This window comes from Pelophylax lessonae (assembly GCF_965119305.1).
Source record: "Pelophylax lessonae genome assembly, chromosome: 4".
In the NCBI taxonomy this organism is placed as follows: domain Eukaryota; kingdom Metazoa; phylum Chordata; class Amphibia; order Anura; family Ranidae; genus Pelophylax; species Pelophylax lessonae.
Window position 1 is genome coordinate 451,254,030 of NC_138771.1, and position 19,501 is coordinate 451,273,530.

At 39.8% G+C, this 19,501-nt stretch overlaps 1 protein-coding gene across 1 annotated transcript in view; it reads left to right on the forward strand.

The window, feature by feature from the left end:
• Nucleotides 1–19,501, forward strand: part of SLC6A7 (solute carrier family 6 member 7) — a 212,776-nt gene that overhangs the window by 123,930 nt on the left and 69,345 nt on the right. The window contains exon 9 of the mRNA XM_082256632.1: nt 15,248–15,360. Within this exon, the coding sequence (XP_082112758.1) occupies nt 15,248–15,360 (113 nt within the window). The remainder of the gene's footprint in view (nt 1–15,247; nt 15,361–19,501) is intronic.

Below are 19,501 nucleotides of genomic sequence, written 5' to 3' on the forward strand. Positions count from 1 at the left end.
TGGGACTGTGACATTGTGGCGAACAAATCGGACCCCTAACTGAAATTTTTGACACTTTTGGAGGACCAGTGACATTACTACAGTAATCAGTGCTAAAAATATACACTGTTACTGTAATAATGCAATTGGCAGGGAAGGGGTTAACACAGTGGGTGATCAGGAGTTAAGCCTAGGGGAGAAATTCTAACTGTGGGGGTAGGTACTTTTGAAATGATCACAGAGAGACCTGTGATCCTATATTGCAGGATAACAGGCGCTCTGTGATCATTCCAGAGAGAAGAACGGTCAGCTGTGTTTACAATAACTGACCGCCCTTCTCTCTCAATCGCGTGTGGCCGGCGGCAATCGGAGTTGCCGGCCCCATGCATCGGAGTCTCCGCTGCCTTGTCCCCTAGCTGAAGGCACGCGACCGTCGTGCAGTTACGTCGGTTCGCGCAGGAGGGGTTGCCTGCCACAGTAAATCTGTGGCGGGCGATCTGGAACCAGTTAAAAATGCTTACAAGATCGTAAAATGCAAGGAAGCCGTTCCACTTTCCACCTACGTTCTAAGTAGAGGAAATGATGCTCATGCATTATGCAGTGTAGGTGAGCATCATGGGAAATGTAGTTCCAAAACATCTGGAGTGCCAAAGTTCACCATCACTGCCCTAGGGTATATGTTTTTAATTCACTATGCTCTATTACATAAATGGAAAATACTGTACTATGAAGGGCCCTTATAGCATAAATCCTGGAGTCCAACTGGAATAGTGGCACTAGCGGAGATTATCTATTGGCGTGAGGGAGACCTCATTGGTTGGATATGCGTATAAAATTTTACTTCTGGTGAGTAGGTATTTCATTTACCGGCAGTGGAAGATCACTCATCACAGCTCACGGTTCTTTGGAGGAGTTGTAATTTTCTCGAAGACGTCACCACTTTTAAGCACATTGGTGTTGATGGACAATATACCTATGCTATAAGCACATATTTAATAGTGTTTGAAAGCGTGATTCATTTTATAGCAATATATACCTTTTACTTAATTTGGCTTATCATGGCTTTCAAACCAGCTGCTTCATTTTGTTAATAATGTTATACCAATTTTGATTCACATTAATTAACTCACTGCTTCATTTTGTTAACAACTGTGTTATATCAACCTGATTCACATTCATTTTTGTTTTATTTTATATTATTTTATGCTAACTTTTCACTAATAAGATTTTACAGTGATTGTTTGATTAATCTAGGATGCACAGGTATAAAGTATTGGTTTACATAGGATTATGAACAGCCTGGGGCACCTTGAGGTAAAACAGAAAAGTAAGTTCTGCGACGTGCATAGCAAGAGGCAGTGAATGGCATGCATGGCCAGATTTTGCCAAACAGTAAAGGACTAACGGGGGAGCAATAAACTGAATCTGAGGCTAGTCATCACCATATACATTGCACACATATAATATAGTCCTTGTACCCATAAAATATTCCTCAACTGACAACCTCACAGACACAAATAAACATCAGGACAAAGGATAATTTTTTTAAACATTAAAAATTTCCATTACATGTGCTTTTTGGCACACAAAAAAGGATGTAATTGCATCTGACTGAGCCTATCTTAAAAAAGAACTTCATTAAAGCCAGCAACTGTTGAGACAAGGAACAATGAACACCATGGTCAGGACTATGTATTGCACAATATAATGCTTAGAGTGCAGGGGTAAGGAGTAAGTAACATACAAAACAAGAGTGCAGCAGTCAGGATGAACCATCTATTTACATTAGAGACTCCAAGTTATATCAGAGTCCCCCCTTATATCAAAATTCCCAGAATCCCCCATACATCAGCAGTCCCTGGCATTCCTTTATATATCAGGGTTCCCAGGGCCCCTTCTTACATCAGAGTCTCCAGTGTTCCCTATTTACATACGCATTCCCCTTTACACCAGAGTCCACAGAGTTCCCCTTATATCAGATTCTCCCTAGCATCCCCGCCTTACACCAAAGTCCCCCTTTAGTCCACCAGAGTTGTTTATCCCATCCTCTAGATCGTTTATGAATAAATGAAACAGGATTGGTCCCAGGACAAATCCACACCAGACCATTCCGAGTACCCTTTGGACTCGCCCCTGAATATCCCCTATTACAAATAAGGGATATTGCAAAAATGCACATGTCATTTTGGGGTCTACTTTTAAAAAAATTTGCTTTGTGAATGTCTCACTGTTCAGGCAAATGTAATGAATAATGCCCATAAGGTTTTAATATGTGTGTAAAAATTTCTTTGTTGCCTTTTGCTCAGGTGGATGTAACAATCCCTAGCATTCGATTATGGAAGGATAATATTAAAAAGAACATTCAACCATGAAAATTAACATTCACCATTAGAGGAAATAGCCTAAGGGGAGTCATATATGGATTCAAGTTCGGCCGGTTCAGCAGGGACCGACCAAATTTCGATCCATGTATGGTCTGGCTGGTTGTATAGAAGTTGATCTCCCGATCGACTTCTGTACAACCAACCTGTTAGGTTTTTCCCGAATGATCAGTGCGGCCAGCTTTAGCACTGTCAGAAAACAATAGCTCAGCGGGAGTGATTCCCCCGTCCACATCAAGTGTGTGGATAGGGGAATTGGGAATTTTTGTTTTTTCAACCTACTGGTTAAACAAAAAAAAAAGACTATTGTATGGCAAGTCTAAGGCTGGCCATACACTATACAATTTTCTTGTTCAACTTTCCTTTAGATTTACCAAAACCATGTAATATAGGGTCAAACCTAAACACTTTCAATTTGTATGCAATCAGGCAGGCCCTTGCACTACATAGTTAAAGGTAAATCTAAAGGAAATTGAATAAGAAAATTGTATAGTGTATGGCCAGCCTAACACTATAGGCTAAGAACAAATGACCAGCAGGGGAAATAATATGTGAGAGACCTGTGCTCTGTGTACATCTATGCAGATTCCTGTTTGAATGGGCAAATTAATTGGTGTTTGGTGTACCCCTTACTCGTTCAGGTGGAGGAATGAGCAGTGTCTGGGGGATCCCCTTGTTTTTGAAAGATGCTTCCATATTCTGATTAGTACCCTGCCCACAAACCCTAAAAACAACTGGGCCAGGGTTGTGAGGAAGAGGCCCTTGTTCTCATCAACATGGTGAGAGGGTGCTTTGCCACGGGGTCCCTCCTGGTAAGGTACTATTCCATACTGAGGGAATATAGGCTAGCATAGTTCAGGAGGGGGTGCATGCCCCCCCCCTTTCCTGGCCACCCAGGCTGCATGCTCAGATAAGGAACTGATATGGATTTGGAGGGGGGGGGGGGCATGCTTCATTTACTTGTTTTTTTTGCATGGGACTTTCCCCTAAAATCTATACCAAACACAAATGGTATGAATTTTGGGGGGGCTCGCTGTTTTTAATTTTTTTTCCCCCATTACTGCTGTTTGCCTAAATTCACCCATCATTTTGGGATCTCCAGCTGACAGCTGAATGTGCTGGGCAGGTATATGAGTAACTTGATGTAAGGACACAGGCAGGTGCCAGCCCCATATCAGCCAGGAGAAAGCTGTCACCTTTACAGTGCCTTAAAAAAGTATTCATACCCCTTGAAATTCTCCCACCTGATGCTCTCATTGCCCGGCCTGTCAGTTTAGGTGGATGGCCATGTTTTTGTAGGTCTGTACTTGTGCCATACTCTTTCCATTTTTGGATGAGGGATTGAACAGTGCTCAGTGACATGTTCAAAGCTTGGAATAATTTTTTTTTTAACCTAACCCTGCTTTAAACGTCTCCACAACTTTATCCCTGACCTGTCTAGTGGGTTCCTTGGCCTTCATGATGCTGTTTGTTCACAAAGGTTCTCTACAAAACCTCTGAGGGCTTCACAGAATAGCTGTACTTATATTGAGATTTAATTACACACAAGTGGACACTATTTACTAAAGAGTAAAGAGTAGTGTTGAGCGAACACGGACTGTATTATTCGGGTTTGTACCGAATAATTGGATTTTTGTTACCCGAACAAGGACCCGAAAACTTTACTGTATGTTCGGGTTTAAAATCCGTGTTCGGTAATTGTATTTCCTGTTTTGTATGTAATGGCGCGCTTTTAATGGCGGGCTTTCAACAGCCAATCAACAAGCGTTTAACTGGTGTGCGCCATCACAGCCATGCCTACTAATGTATTAGTAGCTGTGATTGGCCATCTGAAGCATGTGACCCATGTCTTTATAAGTTCGAGAGACCCAGGGTGGTGCGTCATTCTGCTGTAGTTTAGGGAGAGAGCACACATCATACGTGCTGGCTGCTGATTAGGGACAGACAGTGAAAAATTGTGCCCGAAAAGAATGCAGGGACAGGTCGGAGTGTAGGCAGGGAAAGTTATTTGAGCATTTTAGGGACAGGCTGGAGTGATTAGGCAGGGACAGTCTACATCGATTTTGCTGTGTGGGGGGTGGTGCAGTGAACGATCTTTTTGCCCTCACTTGAGCCCACTGAGGAGGAGGAGGAGGAGGAGGAGGGATTCAAAAAATCTATTTTTATCAGTCTGTTGTGTGCAGCGTTCAGCTATATTGTACTACAGATTGCTGTTCTAATCTGCTATTTAAAAATTACAAATTTAAAGGGGAGTTTTTTTAAGAGCACTTGCCATGCTCTTAAATACATTTTGCTACCATTTGTAGCACTCTAGTCCTTTCCATTGGTGTTTTAGAGCCATTTTAGTGCCTGAAAGTTCGGGTCCCCATTGACTTCAATGGGGTTCGGTGTCCGGGTAAAGTTCGGAAAAAGTCCGGGACACGGACCCGGACTTTTTTTTCAAGTTCGGCCGCCGAACACGGACATCCAGGTGTCCGCTCAACTCTAGTAAAGATTAAAGGGGTCTGAATACAAATGCACACCACACTTTTCAGATATTTATTTGTAACAATTTGGAAAACCATTAATCATTTTCCTTCCACTTCACAATTGTGTGCCACTTTGTGCTGGTCTATCACATAAAATCCCAATAAAATAACTTTAAGTTTTTGGTTGCAACATGACAAAATATGGAAAATGTCAAGGGGTATGAATACTTTTTCAAGGCACTGTAGCAGTGATAATAATGCCACTGCTAAATCTTTCTGCTGAACACCCATTCGCTCAGCCATTCGCACAAAATTCACCATAGACTGTACACAGTGCTAAGGTCTACTTCATATTTTTCCCCCTGCAGGTTGAATGTTCTTATGGCTATTTTATTTATTTGGATTCAATGTAATGAAATGGTACATTCGCTGGGCGAAAGGAAACAAAGAAAACACACATATTACAAACCTTACGAGTATTATGTGTTATGCTGGAATAAATGTTGAGACATTTGCAAGGCAAATTATATACATATATAATATAAGTAGGCCCCTTAAAGTGTATCCAAACCCTAACAACAACCTTCTCTTAGTTGCTCCCTTTTGGTCTTTTATGCCCCGTACACACGTGCAGATTATCTGAAAACTTTTGTCTTCAGATTTACCTTTTCTATGTAGTGCAAGGGCCTGCCGGATTGCATACAAATTGAAAGTGTTTAGGTTTGACCTCATATTATATGGTTTTGGTAAGTCTGCAGACAAAAGTCTTCAGATAATCTGCACGTGTGTACGGGGCATTACATTGATCATTGAGAGTATTTTCTTACATCTGTTCAATAAGTGTAAAAAATACCTGTTGACCCTACTAGAAACCATGCGTGATGATAACATTCTGTGCTGTCCACCTTTGGTGAATGTTGTGAACAAAATGTTTGAACAAAATTTTATAAGTGTATGGTTAGCTTTAGAGTGTGCACTATAGGCAAACCCTCTGGTGACATTTGCACATCTCCACTACTCTGTCAGTCGTAGTTGATAGACAGCATAGTACCCTCCGGTGTCATGCGTATTCAGTGATTGTCAACCTAAACCTCCTCCCAGGGTTCCGTGACTACATCATAGGTTATGAATCTCTGTGACAATTCCTTCTCCCAATATCTTTGAAGTAGGAAGCAGGACAGCCAGATCACATGATCTGAATATTAGCAATAATCGTGATCTAATTTCATTAAAGCACAGGACTCACAGCTATATAGCACTAATGGGATGTACTGTAATTTTATAGAAGACAAGTATTGATAATAATAATTGCCATTCTCAATGCAGATATATTGGTGCGTTTAAAGTGTTTCTGAAGACTAGACATTATTTTTTTACCTTAATGCATTCCCAACCGCACATCTGCCCCATAGTAAGCGGCTTGTTATGGTAGCATACACAGAAAAGGAGGAGGCTGAAGCACCAGCGGGGGACTCCAGAACGTGAAGTTCAGGGCCACATGTAGGTAGAGCATGCTTATTATTAGAAAAAAACATTTAACTCTTACAACTGCTTAAGCTAATTTTATAGTGGGGTCTCTTCATTCTTCAACAGTTTTTTTTCTCTCTTTTTTTTTTCCAGAATGCACTGTTGTCATGCTCAAAGGCTTCCAATTGTGTTGCATTTAAGTTGTGTTTGGCAAATGACCAAACTACTAATTAGCCAAATGACAGATTAAACCAACTAAACTATGCAGAGCCAACAAATGTGATGATTTCTACAGACTTCTGTTACCAGTTACAAAGATTATTTGACAGCTGAGCTCAGCTAACTATCATTTATTAGAGAGAGTTGAGAATCTGGTCCAAGAATTTCCATCCCTAAAATGCCAGAATAACTGTTCTCCATCCAGTCGACAAAAAAGACTGTTATTAAAAGCCAGAATATTGGTTAAAACTGAAAAAACTGTCACATGCCACTTTATACTATATATTGTTTTTTTTTCTTTTTAATTTCTTTGAAACATTGAATACTTGTCCCTTTCCCCCATGTACCCTCCCTTATTCCTTTCCCCTTGTCCATTACTCATCTATTCCACTGTTGTGTGTCCTCCTCTTCTATTCCATTTGCCTACTTACCCTCTTCCTCCCCTACTCTACCCAAATTTCTAAGTATTTGCTGGAATTTTTAAAGTCTGCCCATTTCTCCTACTTATTTTAAAAACCCTCTGTCTGATCTACTTCTCTGCTGCCTAGGTACTCCATATTATATATATTTATATATACAGTATATATATATATATATATATATATATATATATATATATATATATATATATATATATATATATATATATTCAATTCTTTTAAACCAGTTTCTAAGTGTAGGACTTTCTGGTTCTTGCCATTTTTTTGGAATTGCCCCCTCTGCTGTGTTTATTAGGTTTGGTACCGATGTACTATTATAATACTTTTTTGTTTTATCGGTTTTATGGAATAAGCAGACCCATGGGTCATCGATGATATCTACCTCTGTTATCTCCCCAATACTTTGTTGTACCTTCTGCCAGTAGTCACGAATCTTAGAGCAGTCCCACCAAATGTGGAACATCGTGGGGATTTCTCTGGTTAGTATTTTTGTAATTTTACCGGCGTTATATACCATCTCGATAAACATTTAAAGTTCATTTCAATGGTGTTTACGTCAGCCACAGAGTTGTGTACAGCTCTCAGTATTGTGTATATTTCTTGCCATTTTAGTCATACTGTAATCCTATCTCTTTTTCCCATGTTTCTATGAATCCTAGTAAGCATTTTATATATCTGAGATATACTATGTTTTTTTTTTTTTTTGTAGGTTACATCATTTTTCCACCAGGTTCTATTCCTTCTCAGACCTGATGGGTTGTGGCAAGGATCCCACAAAATGTTTTAGCTGAAAATATCTCCATTCATTCAATGACATGGTTTCCCCTCTCATTTTAAGTTCGAAATATGGGCTCATATTTTCTCCCTGTATGATGTCTTTTAACGGCGTATTTTTAATCCAATTGCCATATTGTGTCTCATTCCCTGGTGCAGAGTGTTTTGTGCCTTCTGGTAGTAGTGTGAATTATATACCCATTTAGCCAGTCTGTGTGTCATGTCCCATGTCTTGTAAACGACTCATTTCAGGCATATTTACAAATGTTTCCTTATATTTTGGTGGGATCCAAATATTCTTAATAAGCTGTGTTCGACTTAATGTGGTTTAAATCTTAACCTATCTCTTATGTGAATTTATTTTTGTCCATTCTATCATTCATGAGATTATAACTCCTGTGTAGTATCTTTTAAATTCTGGTGCGGCTAATTCCCCCCTGTGATTTGTCTTTACTTTGTCTAAGTGCCATATACTGTATTCTAGGCTTCTTCCCCTGATAAATGAACTTTAAAATCATTGTTCTTATTGCTCTAAAATATGTGGGATATCTTTTGGTAAGTTGGTAACATTTGGAATTTGTATAAGATTTTGGGCAGTATTACCATCTTGACCATATTTATTCTGCCCAGTAGTGATGGGCCGAACACCCCCTGTTCAGTTCGCACCAGAACGTCTCGAGTAGTGAAAAGCGAACATGCGGACTCTATTAAAGTCTATGGGACACGAACATGAAAAACCAAAAGTCCTCATTTTAAAGGCTTATATGCAAGTTATTGCCATAAAACGTGTATGAGGAACTTGGTACTGCCCAGGGGGACCTGGGTATCAATGCAAGAACATTTTTTTTAAAACAATTGTTTTTACAGGAGCAGTGATTTTAATAATGCTTAAAAGGAAACAATAAAAATGAACAATGTTGCCTGGGGGGGTCCCCTTAATGTGCCTGTAAAGTGGCGCATTTGTACGATGTATGTAGCCTGCTGAAGCAATGCCGAGATTTCTAAAGGAAAACATTTAATTCAAACTTTCCCGCGGCTGTAGTGTATTGTCGGCTCCTGGCAATACAGATGAAAAAAAAAAAAAAGTCGTAGGGTCCCCCCCCCGTCCATGCCAGGCCCTTCGGGTCTGGTATGGATTTTAAGGGAAACCCCACACCAGAATTGAAAAAAAAAGAAAAACGCATGGCCCACCCCCCAAAATCCATACCAGACCCGGGGTCTGGCGAAGTTACTGGTGTGTCGTAACGTGTACAGGGGCGGAGCCACATACCAGCTGTGCCTGAAAAGACAATTGTAGCCCACACTGCCCTTTGAAGTGAGTTTTATTTTATGCCACCTCGCTATTAATAAAGTATACAGAGAGCACTAGGGGTGTCCTTCCCTTTGTTTTATATGCACCACCATTGATCGTATCCCGCTCCCTTGAGCTCCTAAGAAGAAGGTGGAGGTGACAGAGCACTAATAATTCCAGCTGAAGATAGGTGATTTTGTAAAGTGCCAATGTGCTATTAAAAGGAGTACCTCTATGATCAATTATCCCACAGGCATAATTAAAGGTGCTTATATAGATGAAAATAAATAAATAAAACCAATACAATACACTTGAGATGACACCAATCAAATAAATAGTGCTGGTTCGTGATAGTGTTTTAACAGTCCACAGTCCACAACGCTCCTGAAGACGTTGTTCAAACGAAACGTACGTAGAGCGGGATCTTCTACCCAATTGCGTCACTTCCGCTAGAGGATATTGAGGGCCGTGGAATGCACGGACATGGATGTCTGCTGAAACCACATCTTTTACTGCCTAACTGTGAGTGGATATTTTTCTTGTAATAAATAAATTATTTTAACATACTACACTATGGGCGTATCCCTATATTTTCTCCATACGGGAGCAATGGCAACATAGGTAGTCAGTAGGAAAGCTGGGAAGTCCAGGGATACATTCTTACTGCAATAAAGGCTACATACCCCTGCAGGGTTAAGGATCTGTGGTGAGTGCATTACCATAGGGGATAAGCAACTGCACGAGCCGTGATACACTAAGGAGGAAGAAAGCACAATCACCATAGGTTTGGATATATTTCACTGCACAGGATCACGGGGAAGGCTCCCCATTGATTTTGAACACTCATATAAGGATTAAAGAAGCAGAAGCAGTTTTTCAGCTATTTGGAAATAACTGCAATTCACACAGGATTACCATTGTATGGACTGTGGTGTGTTAAAACACTATCACGAGCCAACACTATTTATTTGATTGGTGTCACCTCAAGTGTATTGTATTGGTTTTATTTATTTATTTATTTTCCTCTATATAAGCACCTTTAATTATACTCATGAGATAATTGATCATAGAGGTACTCCATTTAATAGCACATTGACACTTTACAAAATCACCTATTTATGTATTTCACATTTGCATCTTGCATATTTATTTGTGCACGCCACTCCGTCTAGTGGCTAAGGAAGAATACAAATTGGCCTAAAATGTAAAAAAAAATTAATTTTTATTGGGAATGTCTTATAGCAGAAAGTAAAAAAATATTTTTTTTTTGTCAGAATTGGCGCTCTGTTTAGTTTAGTGCAAAACATAAAAGTCGCAGAGGGGACCAAATACCACCAAAAGAAAGCTCTATTTGTGGGGGAAAAAAGGACATACATTTTATTTGGGTACAGTGTCACACCCCTGCAAAATTGTCAGTTAAATCACAAAAAATGGCCTGGTCATTAAGGGGGAAAACCTTCCGGTCCAGAAGTGGTTAAAGATGGAGTTAGGTTTATTCCAAGGTATTTTAGTTCTGTTTTTGCCCATGTGAATGGGAATTCCTTTTGTAATGCCCGTTCTTCTCTTTTACTTAACCCAAAGTTTAACATTTCTGACTTTATTGGATTTATATTGAAATTTGATAGTTCCCCATATTTTGTTAATTCTTTGATTACATTTGGAAGAGTTATTCTATGGTTAGTAATGTAGAACAGGATGTCATCAGCATATGCTGCTACCTTATGTTCCTCATATCCCACCTCAACTCCCCTTATATCTACGTTGTTCCGTGTGGTAGCTAGCAATGGTTCCAGTGACGGGACAAACAACAAGGGCGAAAGCGGGCACCCCTGTCTCATCCCCTTACACATTTCAAAAGGAGGAGATACATTTTCATTAATCTTTACTGATGTTGTTGGATTCCTATACAGTGCTTCTATCAAATGCCTTTTCAGCATCAATTGATAGTCGTATGTTTAGGGTTTTTAACACCTCTAGATTTATGTAATATTAGTAGCGTTCTTAGCCAGTTGTCTTTCCCCTCCTCACCTGGAATGAATCCAGTCTGATCTACACAGATCCACTCCAGCATTAAATCTTTTTAATCTAGTTGCTAGGACTTTTGCGTATAATTTTGTATCCGTGTTTAGTAACACTATCGGCCAATAACTAGAGCACAGGGTTGCATCCCTTCCTTCTTTAGGTATTACCGTTACAAACGCTTGTAGTGATTCTACTCTCATTTCCTTTCCTTCTTCTATCCCATTCATATATTTACAAAGTTTTGGTACAAGTATTTCCTTAAACTTTCTATAAAAACCGATAGTGAACCCGTTAAGTCCTGGGCTTTTCCCTGCCGCTAAGTTTTTTAATGCTACCGTTAAGATTGGTGCCTCGAAAGCTTGCAGTTTTTCTATTGATATTCTAGGCAATTTTGCTTCTTTTTTATGTATTTTTGTATCTTTTGTTTTCTTTTTTGTTCTGCTTCTTGTGGCCCCTTTTGCCTCACTGTATATTGGGCACCGTAGTAAATCTGGAATGCTTTAGCTATTTCTGTTGTTGAGTGTACCATTTCTCCTCTATTATTTTTTATTTTTTCAATATAGTTAATCAACTTTTTATTTTTTAAAACTCTTGCTAGGTATTTCCCTGGTTTGTTTCCCCATTTATATCTTTCTCTACCGACTCTGTTGAAGGCCCATCTTGTCTTCCTCCAAAAAATTATTTTAATTGATATCTTTTTAATGAGGATTGTTGTATCTCGGCCTCCATACTGTTTTTATGTTTCTGTTCTAAATCGTATATCTCTGTTATTAATCTGTTTATGTTAATAGTTCTTTCCTCTTTTTTCCTGGAGCCTATCGAAATCAGTACACCTCTGATGTAAGCCTTGTCAGCCTCCCAGATTGTAGCTTCAGATATATCTGGGGTTTCATTACTCATGAAATATTGTTACAGTTCTTCCCCTATCTTTTTCCCCACTTCTATGTCTTGTATCAGTTCTTCATTAATCCTCCAGTTGTTTAAATTTTCTGAGGTTCTGAAAGTTTAATTTTCATAATTACTGGGGCATGGTCTGATAATGTCATTATTCCTATTGATGTTTTACCCACTGCTTCTATCAGTCTATGTTATATTATAATATAGTCAAATCTTGAGTATATCCCCTGCACAGGGGAGTGGAAGATGTAATCCCTCTCCCTGGGCTGTCGGATTATCCACCCGTCCATCGATTGGCAGTGAAATAGGTTTTTTCTCACTGTCTTAAACTGGTGACTTTCTATTGCCTGTGCACGTGTTGTACAATCTGAGAGTTTTTATTATTTATGCTTAATATTAGTTCTTCTAATACCTTATGTCTTTTGATTGGCGTATTTAATCCTCTTACATTATATGTCAAAACATTTAGTGTAGTCATGTCCTTTCTCCTTCTCCTCTCTCCTCCTGTACTTTACTTCCTCTCACCCTCAGTCTTAATATGGGTGTAGGGACGATTTCTGAGGGTCATCCAGAGGGACTTATCCGAGAGATCAGAAGGGAAAATTATATCAACAAATAATTTTTCAGATTTCGCACAACGTTTTCTTCTTCCTAATTCCCTCCACTCCCCACCCTTCCCTCTCCTTCCCCCACCCTATATCCTTCCCACAGTTCTAGCCCTCACTATTCCCCTCCTGCCCCCTCCTCTCCCTGTTTCCCCGGACTGGTCCTACCAAGTTGTAAATCTGACCTATCCAAGATCCTAGAGTAGTTTATGGTGATCTCCTTGAGAACTCCTTGCCGTCGACTCTTTTTTCCATTGGGTGGTGCTCTAACTAATGCGCTCGTTAGTCCCAATTCCCCCTTCTTGGGGAAGTGAGACTCAGGGCCTTCTAGTAAGCTTGGTTCACCATCCATAGCTTCCTGACTCCTTCCTTTCCCTCCTCCCCAGCCACCCACTCCTCCCCCCCCTCCCAGAGTCCCCTAAAGTCTCCCCCCTATAGTTCTCTGCACTCTGGCTTTTGTTCAGCTTCACCGTTCAATTTCTTTTCTTTGAGGCCAGTTGCCAGTGTATTTCATCATGAGTTTTATCTTCTGCCCTAACCTCGGACCAACCTGGTATATTTAATATGGGAATTTACAATTTTTCACTGTTACTGTAAAAATTACACTGGCAGTGAAGGGGTTAACTTTTTTGAGAGGAGGGGTCAAGTGTGTCCCTAGGGGCGTGTTTCTAACTGTGATTGGTTGTGGCTTGAGGTGTAAGAACAGTGGTCAACGGTCCTACATAGCAGGACCGTATGATCACTATTCTTACACAGGGAAGAATGACAGGCAGCTTTGTTTACACTAGCCGCCTGCCTTTCTCCCGCTCTAACGGACAATTGCGAGTGCACGGCGAACATCGGGTCCGCCGGGCACACGCGCGCGGGGGGGGGGTCCGTGAGCGAGCGGGAGCGCGCCTCCGGCGGCGTGCGCTCGCTCCCTAGAGCCTCACAGGCGAGCGACGTAGACCTACGTCGCTTTGCCTGTGAGGGGCTGACTGCCGACGTAAATCGGCGTTAGGCAGTCGGCAAGTGGTTAAAACTGGAAAAACTGTCAGACACCACTTTATACTATATATTGTAACCGTTATTGCTTTTATTTATTTTCTTGGTAATGGTTCATAAATTGAAAAGAAACTTTCAGGACAGGACTACAGGAGCTTTCATCACCAAACATTGTTTTTAAAGCACAACTTTACCCATAACAACTTGATAAAAAAATAATGTTCTTTCGCAAGGAACGTATATTCCTCGTTAATAATTATGCTACCAAAATGAATGTGTTCTGTAAATTGGCTCCAGCATTGTTCCTATTATTTCTTGCTCGAGGCTGCCATTTTGCTGAAGCTCAGAGCCTCTAAATAGCAGTAAATCTTTAGGCTGTCCACAGATCGGCCTCTACATTTTCAGAACAGTGCAGAAAAATAGAGAGTAATTGAGCATATGCAGAGCAGGGTGAGACAGTGTATTACAGGATTTTAAACAGGATAAGCACTTACAGTATTTTTAATGTTTTACATAGCTATGCCTGCAAAAGGGGCCAACATGAAGTGATCTAGCAAGACTTAATTTTCTGACTAAAATTTCACTTTAAAGTGCGTGTTTTATGGTATAGCCCCATCATTTCTTCATGAGCTGCATGTACTGTGACATTATTCTCAAAGATCCATAAAGCTCACAACAGAAACTCTAAATTTGGGTTTCAGTTGTTTTCTACCAGCTTAAAGACACCTGAAACGTGCTTAGAGGGCTGGCAGCCTGCCAAGATTTTGCTACAATAGAAAGTAAATGGACAAGAGCCAAGAAGTCAATCTCTCTGTTGTGAACTTTGAAGATGAATTTATTCACAATGCTTACATCCTAGAGAGGTGAATGAGGGCTTGTTTAAGGTGCTTTTACTGCTTGTGCAAAATATGTCAATATGTTTATGGGCACAGGTTCACTTCAAATATCTCACCTCTGGAGCCTTTATATTCTATGATGTGATATTAACAAATAAAATATGATTAATGTGTCTCTTTTTGGGATACAATGTAGGAGGGTCAGAGCTTCTGACGTACACTATATTACCAAAAGTATTGGGACACCTGCCTATACACACACATGAATTTTAATGACATCCCAGTCTTAGTCTGTAGGGTTCAATATTGAGTTGGCCAACCCTTTGCAGCTATAACAGCTTCAACTCTTCTGGAAAGGCTGTCCACAAGGTTTAGGAAAGTGTGTATGGGAATGTTTGACCATTCTTCCAGAAGAGCATTTGTGAGGTCAGGCATTGATGTGGACAAGAAGGCCTGGCTTGCAGTCTCCACTTTAATTCATCCCAAAGGTGTTGTATTAGGTTGAGGTCAGGACTCTGTGCAGGCCAGTCAAATTCCTCCACACCAAATTTGCTCATCCATGTTTTAATGGACCTTGCTTTGTGCACTGGTCCAAATCATTTGGTGGAGAGGGGATCTACAGACTAAGACTGGGATGCCATTAAGTTTCATGTGTGTACAAAGGCAGGCGTCCATATACTTTTGGTAATATACTGTATGTTTATTGTTGCCAACATTGTATCCAGTACAGGAAAGTGATGGAAATCTGCCCAGCAAGGACACAGACATTATTAAAAACTATAGGAATTTCAACCTTACTCTTTCAGTTTAAACTAAAATATACATGCTATATAACGAATGTGTAATAATTACTATATATAAACTATTTGCTATGTATTTTGCAGGTCCTGGACTGGCCTTTGTAGTGTATCCACAAGCCATGACAATGCTTCCTTGGTCTCCTTTCTGGTCATTCCTTTTTTTCTTCATGCTTTTGACTCTAGGATTAGACAGCCAGGTAAGCAATTCACTTTAAAAACTAAAACTGATCTTACAAACACTGGTTTGTATGAGTATGGGTGCTAGACAATAAAAGTAAAGTCAAATTAACTCTCTTTTGGGTCATATTTATAAAGCCCAGTATTGAAGCACATCAGCCATATTGATGTTTTTTTTTTTATTTTGCACATTAGCCAACATTTATCAGTAAGCTGTTGGCAAAAGTTCAACTTGGGAAATGTTGACTAATGTCTCATATTGTGATTCTTTGCTTTCACAGATATCAAGCATTTGTAAGGTTAAATTGTATTTATGTTTTACTTTTTTAGTTTAAGGGCTGCCTGCATAATTTTCAGCATACTTTGTATTATTGTCTAAACCAGATGGCCCCACATCCTCAAGGGGGAAATGTTCCGGGTCTGAATCGCTCCATGTATAATCTAAAATAACCTACTGTTTGTCAGGTTTAACACAGTGGGGAACATTATTACATGTTTTAATTTTCTAAGTTGTGTGGAAAAAAAATTAAATGTAGAAGCTAGGAGCAACAGCATCAGTTCAGGTAGAACTTGCCCTCCCTCTCCCCTGTATGCTCAGGTCTGTTCAGTCTGTAATTCTGTCTCCAGAATGCTGGTTACCTAGACCTTGCCACCATACATGGTAAGCATTAAAGCCTAGGTGCAGCTTTGAATATTACATTAAATATAATAATTAAAAAAAAAATATATATATATATATATATATATATATATATTTATATATATACAGTTTGCTCATAAGTTTACATACCCTGGCAGATATTATGATTTCTTGGCCATTTTGTCATAGAGTATGAATAACACAAAAACTTTTCTTTCACTCATGGTTAGTGTTTGGCTGAAGCCATTTATTATCAATCAACTGTGTTTACTCTTTTTAAATCATAATGACAACAGAAACTACCCAAATGACCCTGATCAAAAGTTTACATACCCCAATTCTTAATACCGTGTATTGCCCCCTTTAACATCAATGACAGCTTGAAGTCTTTTGTGGTATTTGTGGATGAGGCTCTTTATCTTCTCAGATGGTAAAGCTTCCCATTCTTCCTGGCAAAAACCCTCCAGTTCCTGTAAATTCTTTGGCTGTCTTGCATGAATTGCACGTTTGAGATCTCCCCAGAGTGGCTCAATGATATTGAGGTCAGGAGACTGAGATGGCCACTCCAGAACCTTTACTTTATTTCTGCTGTAGCCAATGACAGGTCGACTTGGCCTTGTGTTTAGGATCATTGTCATGTTGGAATGTTCAACTACGTCCCATGCACAGCTTCCAGGCTGATGAATGCAAATTTTCTTCCTGTATTTTTTAATAACATACTTCATTCATCTTGCCATCAATTCTGACCAAATTTCCTGTACCTTTGTAGCTCACACATCCCCAAAACATCAGCGATCCACTTCCGTGTTTCACAGTAGGAATGGTGTACCTTTAATCATAGGCCTTGTTGACTCCTCTCCAAATGAAGTGTCAATTGTTGTGGCCAAAAAGCCAATTTGGGTCTCATCACTCCAAATGACTTTGTGCCAGAAGGTTTGAGGCTTGTCTCTGTGCTGTTTGGCGTATTGTAAGCGGGATACTTTGTGGCATTTGCGTAGTAATGGCTTTCTTCTGGCGACTCGATCATGTAGCCCATTTTTCTTCAAGTGCCTCCTTATTGTGCATCTTGAAACAGCCACACCACATGTTTTCAGAGAGTCCTGTATTTCACCTGAAGTTATTTGTGGGTTTTTCTTTGCATCCCAAACAATTTTCCTGGCAGTTGTGGCTGAAATATTAGTTGGTCTATGTAACCGTGGTTTAGTTTCAACAGAACCCCTCATTTTCCACTTCTTGATTAGAGTTTAAACACTGCTGATTGGCATTCTCAATTCCTTGGATATCTCTTTATATCCCTTTCTGTTTTATATAGTTCATCTACCTTTTACCGCAGATCCTTTGGCAATTCTTTTGCGTACCCCATGACTCAGAATCCAGAAACGTCAGTGCAGCATTGGATGAAAGATGCAAGGGTCTGTCAGGAGTCCAGAAACTCATTGACCTTTTATACACACACATTACAAGCAAACAGATCACAGGTGAGGATGGTTACCTTTAATAGCCATTCAAACCTCATTGTGTCAACTTGTGTGCATGTTATCAGGCCAAAATCACCAGGGTATGTAAACTTTTGATCAGGGCCATTTGGGTAGTTTCTGTTGTCATTATGATTTAAAAAGAGTAAACACAGTTGATTAATAATAAATGGCTTCAGCCAAATACTAACCATGAGTGAAAGAAAAGTTTTTGTGTTATTCATATTCTTGGAAAAATGACCAAGAAATCATAAATTCTGCCAGGGTATGTAAACTTATGTGCATAACTGTATATATATATATACAAAAGCGAGTACACCCCTCACATTTTTGCAAATATTTTATTAAATATGTGGCAACACTGAAGAAATGCACAGCCATTAATGTCTAAACTGCTGGCAACAAAAGTGAGTACACCCCTAAGTAAAAATGTCCAAATGGGCCCAGTTTGCCACTTTCTCTCCCCGGTGTCATGTGACTCGTTAGTGTTACAAGGTCTCAGGTGTGAATGGGGAGCAGGTGTGTTAAATTTTATCAAATGTTATCACTCTCACTCTCTCATACTGGTCACTGGATGTTCAACATGGCACCTAATGGCAAAGAACTCTCTGAGGATCTGAAAAAAAGAATTGTTGCTCTACATAAAGATGGCATAGGCTATAAGAATATTACCAAGACCCTGAAACTGAGCTGCAGCACGGTGGCCAAGACCATACAGTAGTTTAACACGACAGGTTCCACTCTCAACAGGCTTGGTCGACCAAAGAAGTTGAGGGCACATGCTCAGCGTCATATCCAGAGGTTGTGTTTGGGAAATAGACATATGAGTGCTGCCAGCATTGCTGCAAAGTTTGAAGGGGTGGGAGGTCAGCCTGTCAGTGCGGAGACTATACATCGCACACTGCATCAAATTGGTCTGCATGACTGTTGTCCCTAAAGGAAGCCTCTTTGAAAGATGATGGACAAGAAAGCCTGCAAACAGTTTGCTGAAGACAAGAAGACTAAGGACATGGATTACTGGAACCATGTCCTGTGGTCTGATGAGACCAAGATACACTTATTGTGTTCAGATGGTGTCAAGTGTGTGTGGTGGCAACCGGATGAGGAGTACAAAGACAAGTGTGTCTTGCCTACAGTCAAGCATGGTGGTGGGAGTGTCATGATCTGGGGCTGTACTCACTTTTGTTGTCAGTGGTTTAGACATTATTGGCTGTGTGTTGAGTTATTTTGAGGGGACAGCAAATTTACACTGTTATTCAAGCTGTACACTCACTACTTTACATTGTAGCAAAGTGTAATTTCTTCAGTGTTGTCACATGAAAAGATATAATAAAATATTTACAAAAATGTAAGGGGTGTACTCACTTTTGTGAGATACTGTATATATATATATATATATATATATATATATATATATATATATAATCTTTCAGCACCTCGTCCACAAAGCTAGGCCTATAAAGACATAGCATGACAAATTTGGTGTAAAGAAGCTTAAATGACCTGTGCTTTACACCTTTGGGAGGGATGACCTAGAACACAGACTGTAAGGCAGGTCTTCTTATCCAACATTAGTACCTGACCTCACAAATGCTCCTTTGGGCAAATGGGCAAACAATTCCCACAGACTTGTGGAAAGCTTTCCCTGAAAATTGGAGTCTGTTATAGCATCAAGGGGGAAGTGAGGGAGGGTGGAAGGCAATTTCATATTAATGCCCATGGCTTTGGAATGGCATGCTCAACAAGCTCATATAGGCCATATCATTTTAGGCCATATGCCATATAAGTGTGTAAGCACCACACCTTTTTACCTATCTATACTGAGGGAGAGCCTGCTGCCATACATGGATCAAAATGTGGCTGGTTCAGCAGGGACTGGCCAAATTTTGATCCATGGATGGATAGGCTGTTTGTACACAAGTCGATTGTTGATCTATTGATTGACTTGTGTACAACCAGTTTGTTGAAAGAATTTTCTTTTGATCAGCACCCCATCTTCATTTATCTGAGACCTATCAGAATCTTAAATGAACCAAGTCAATAAAT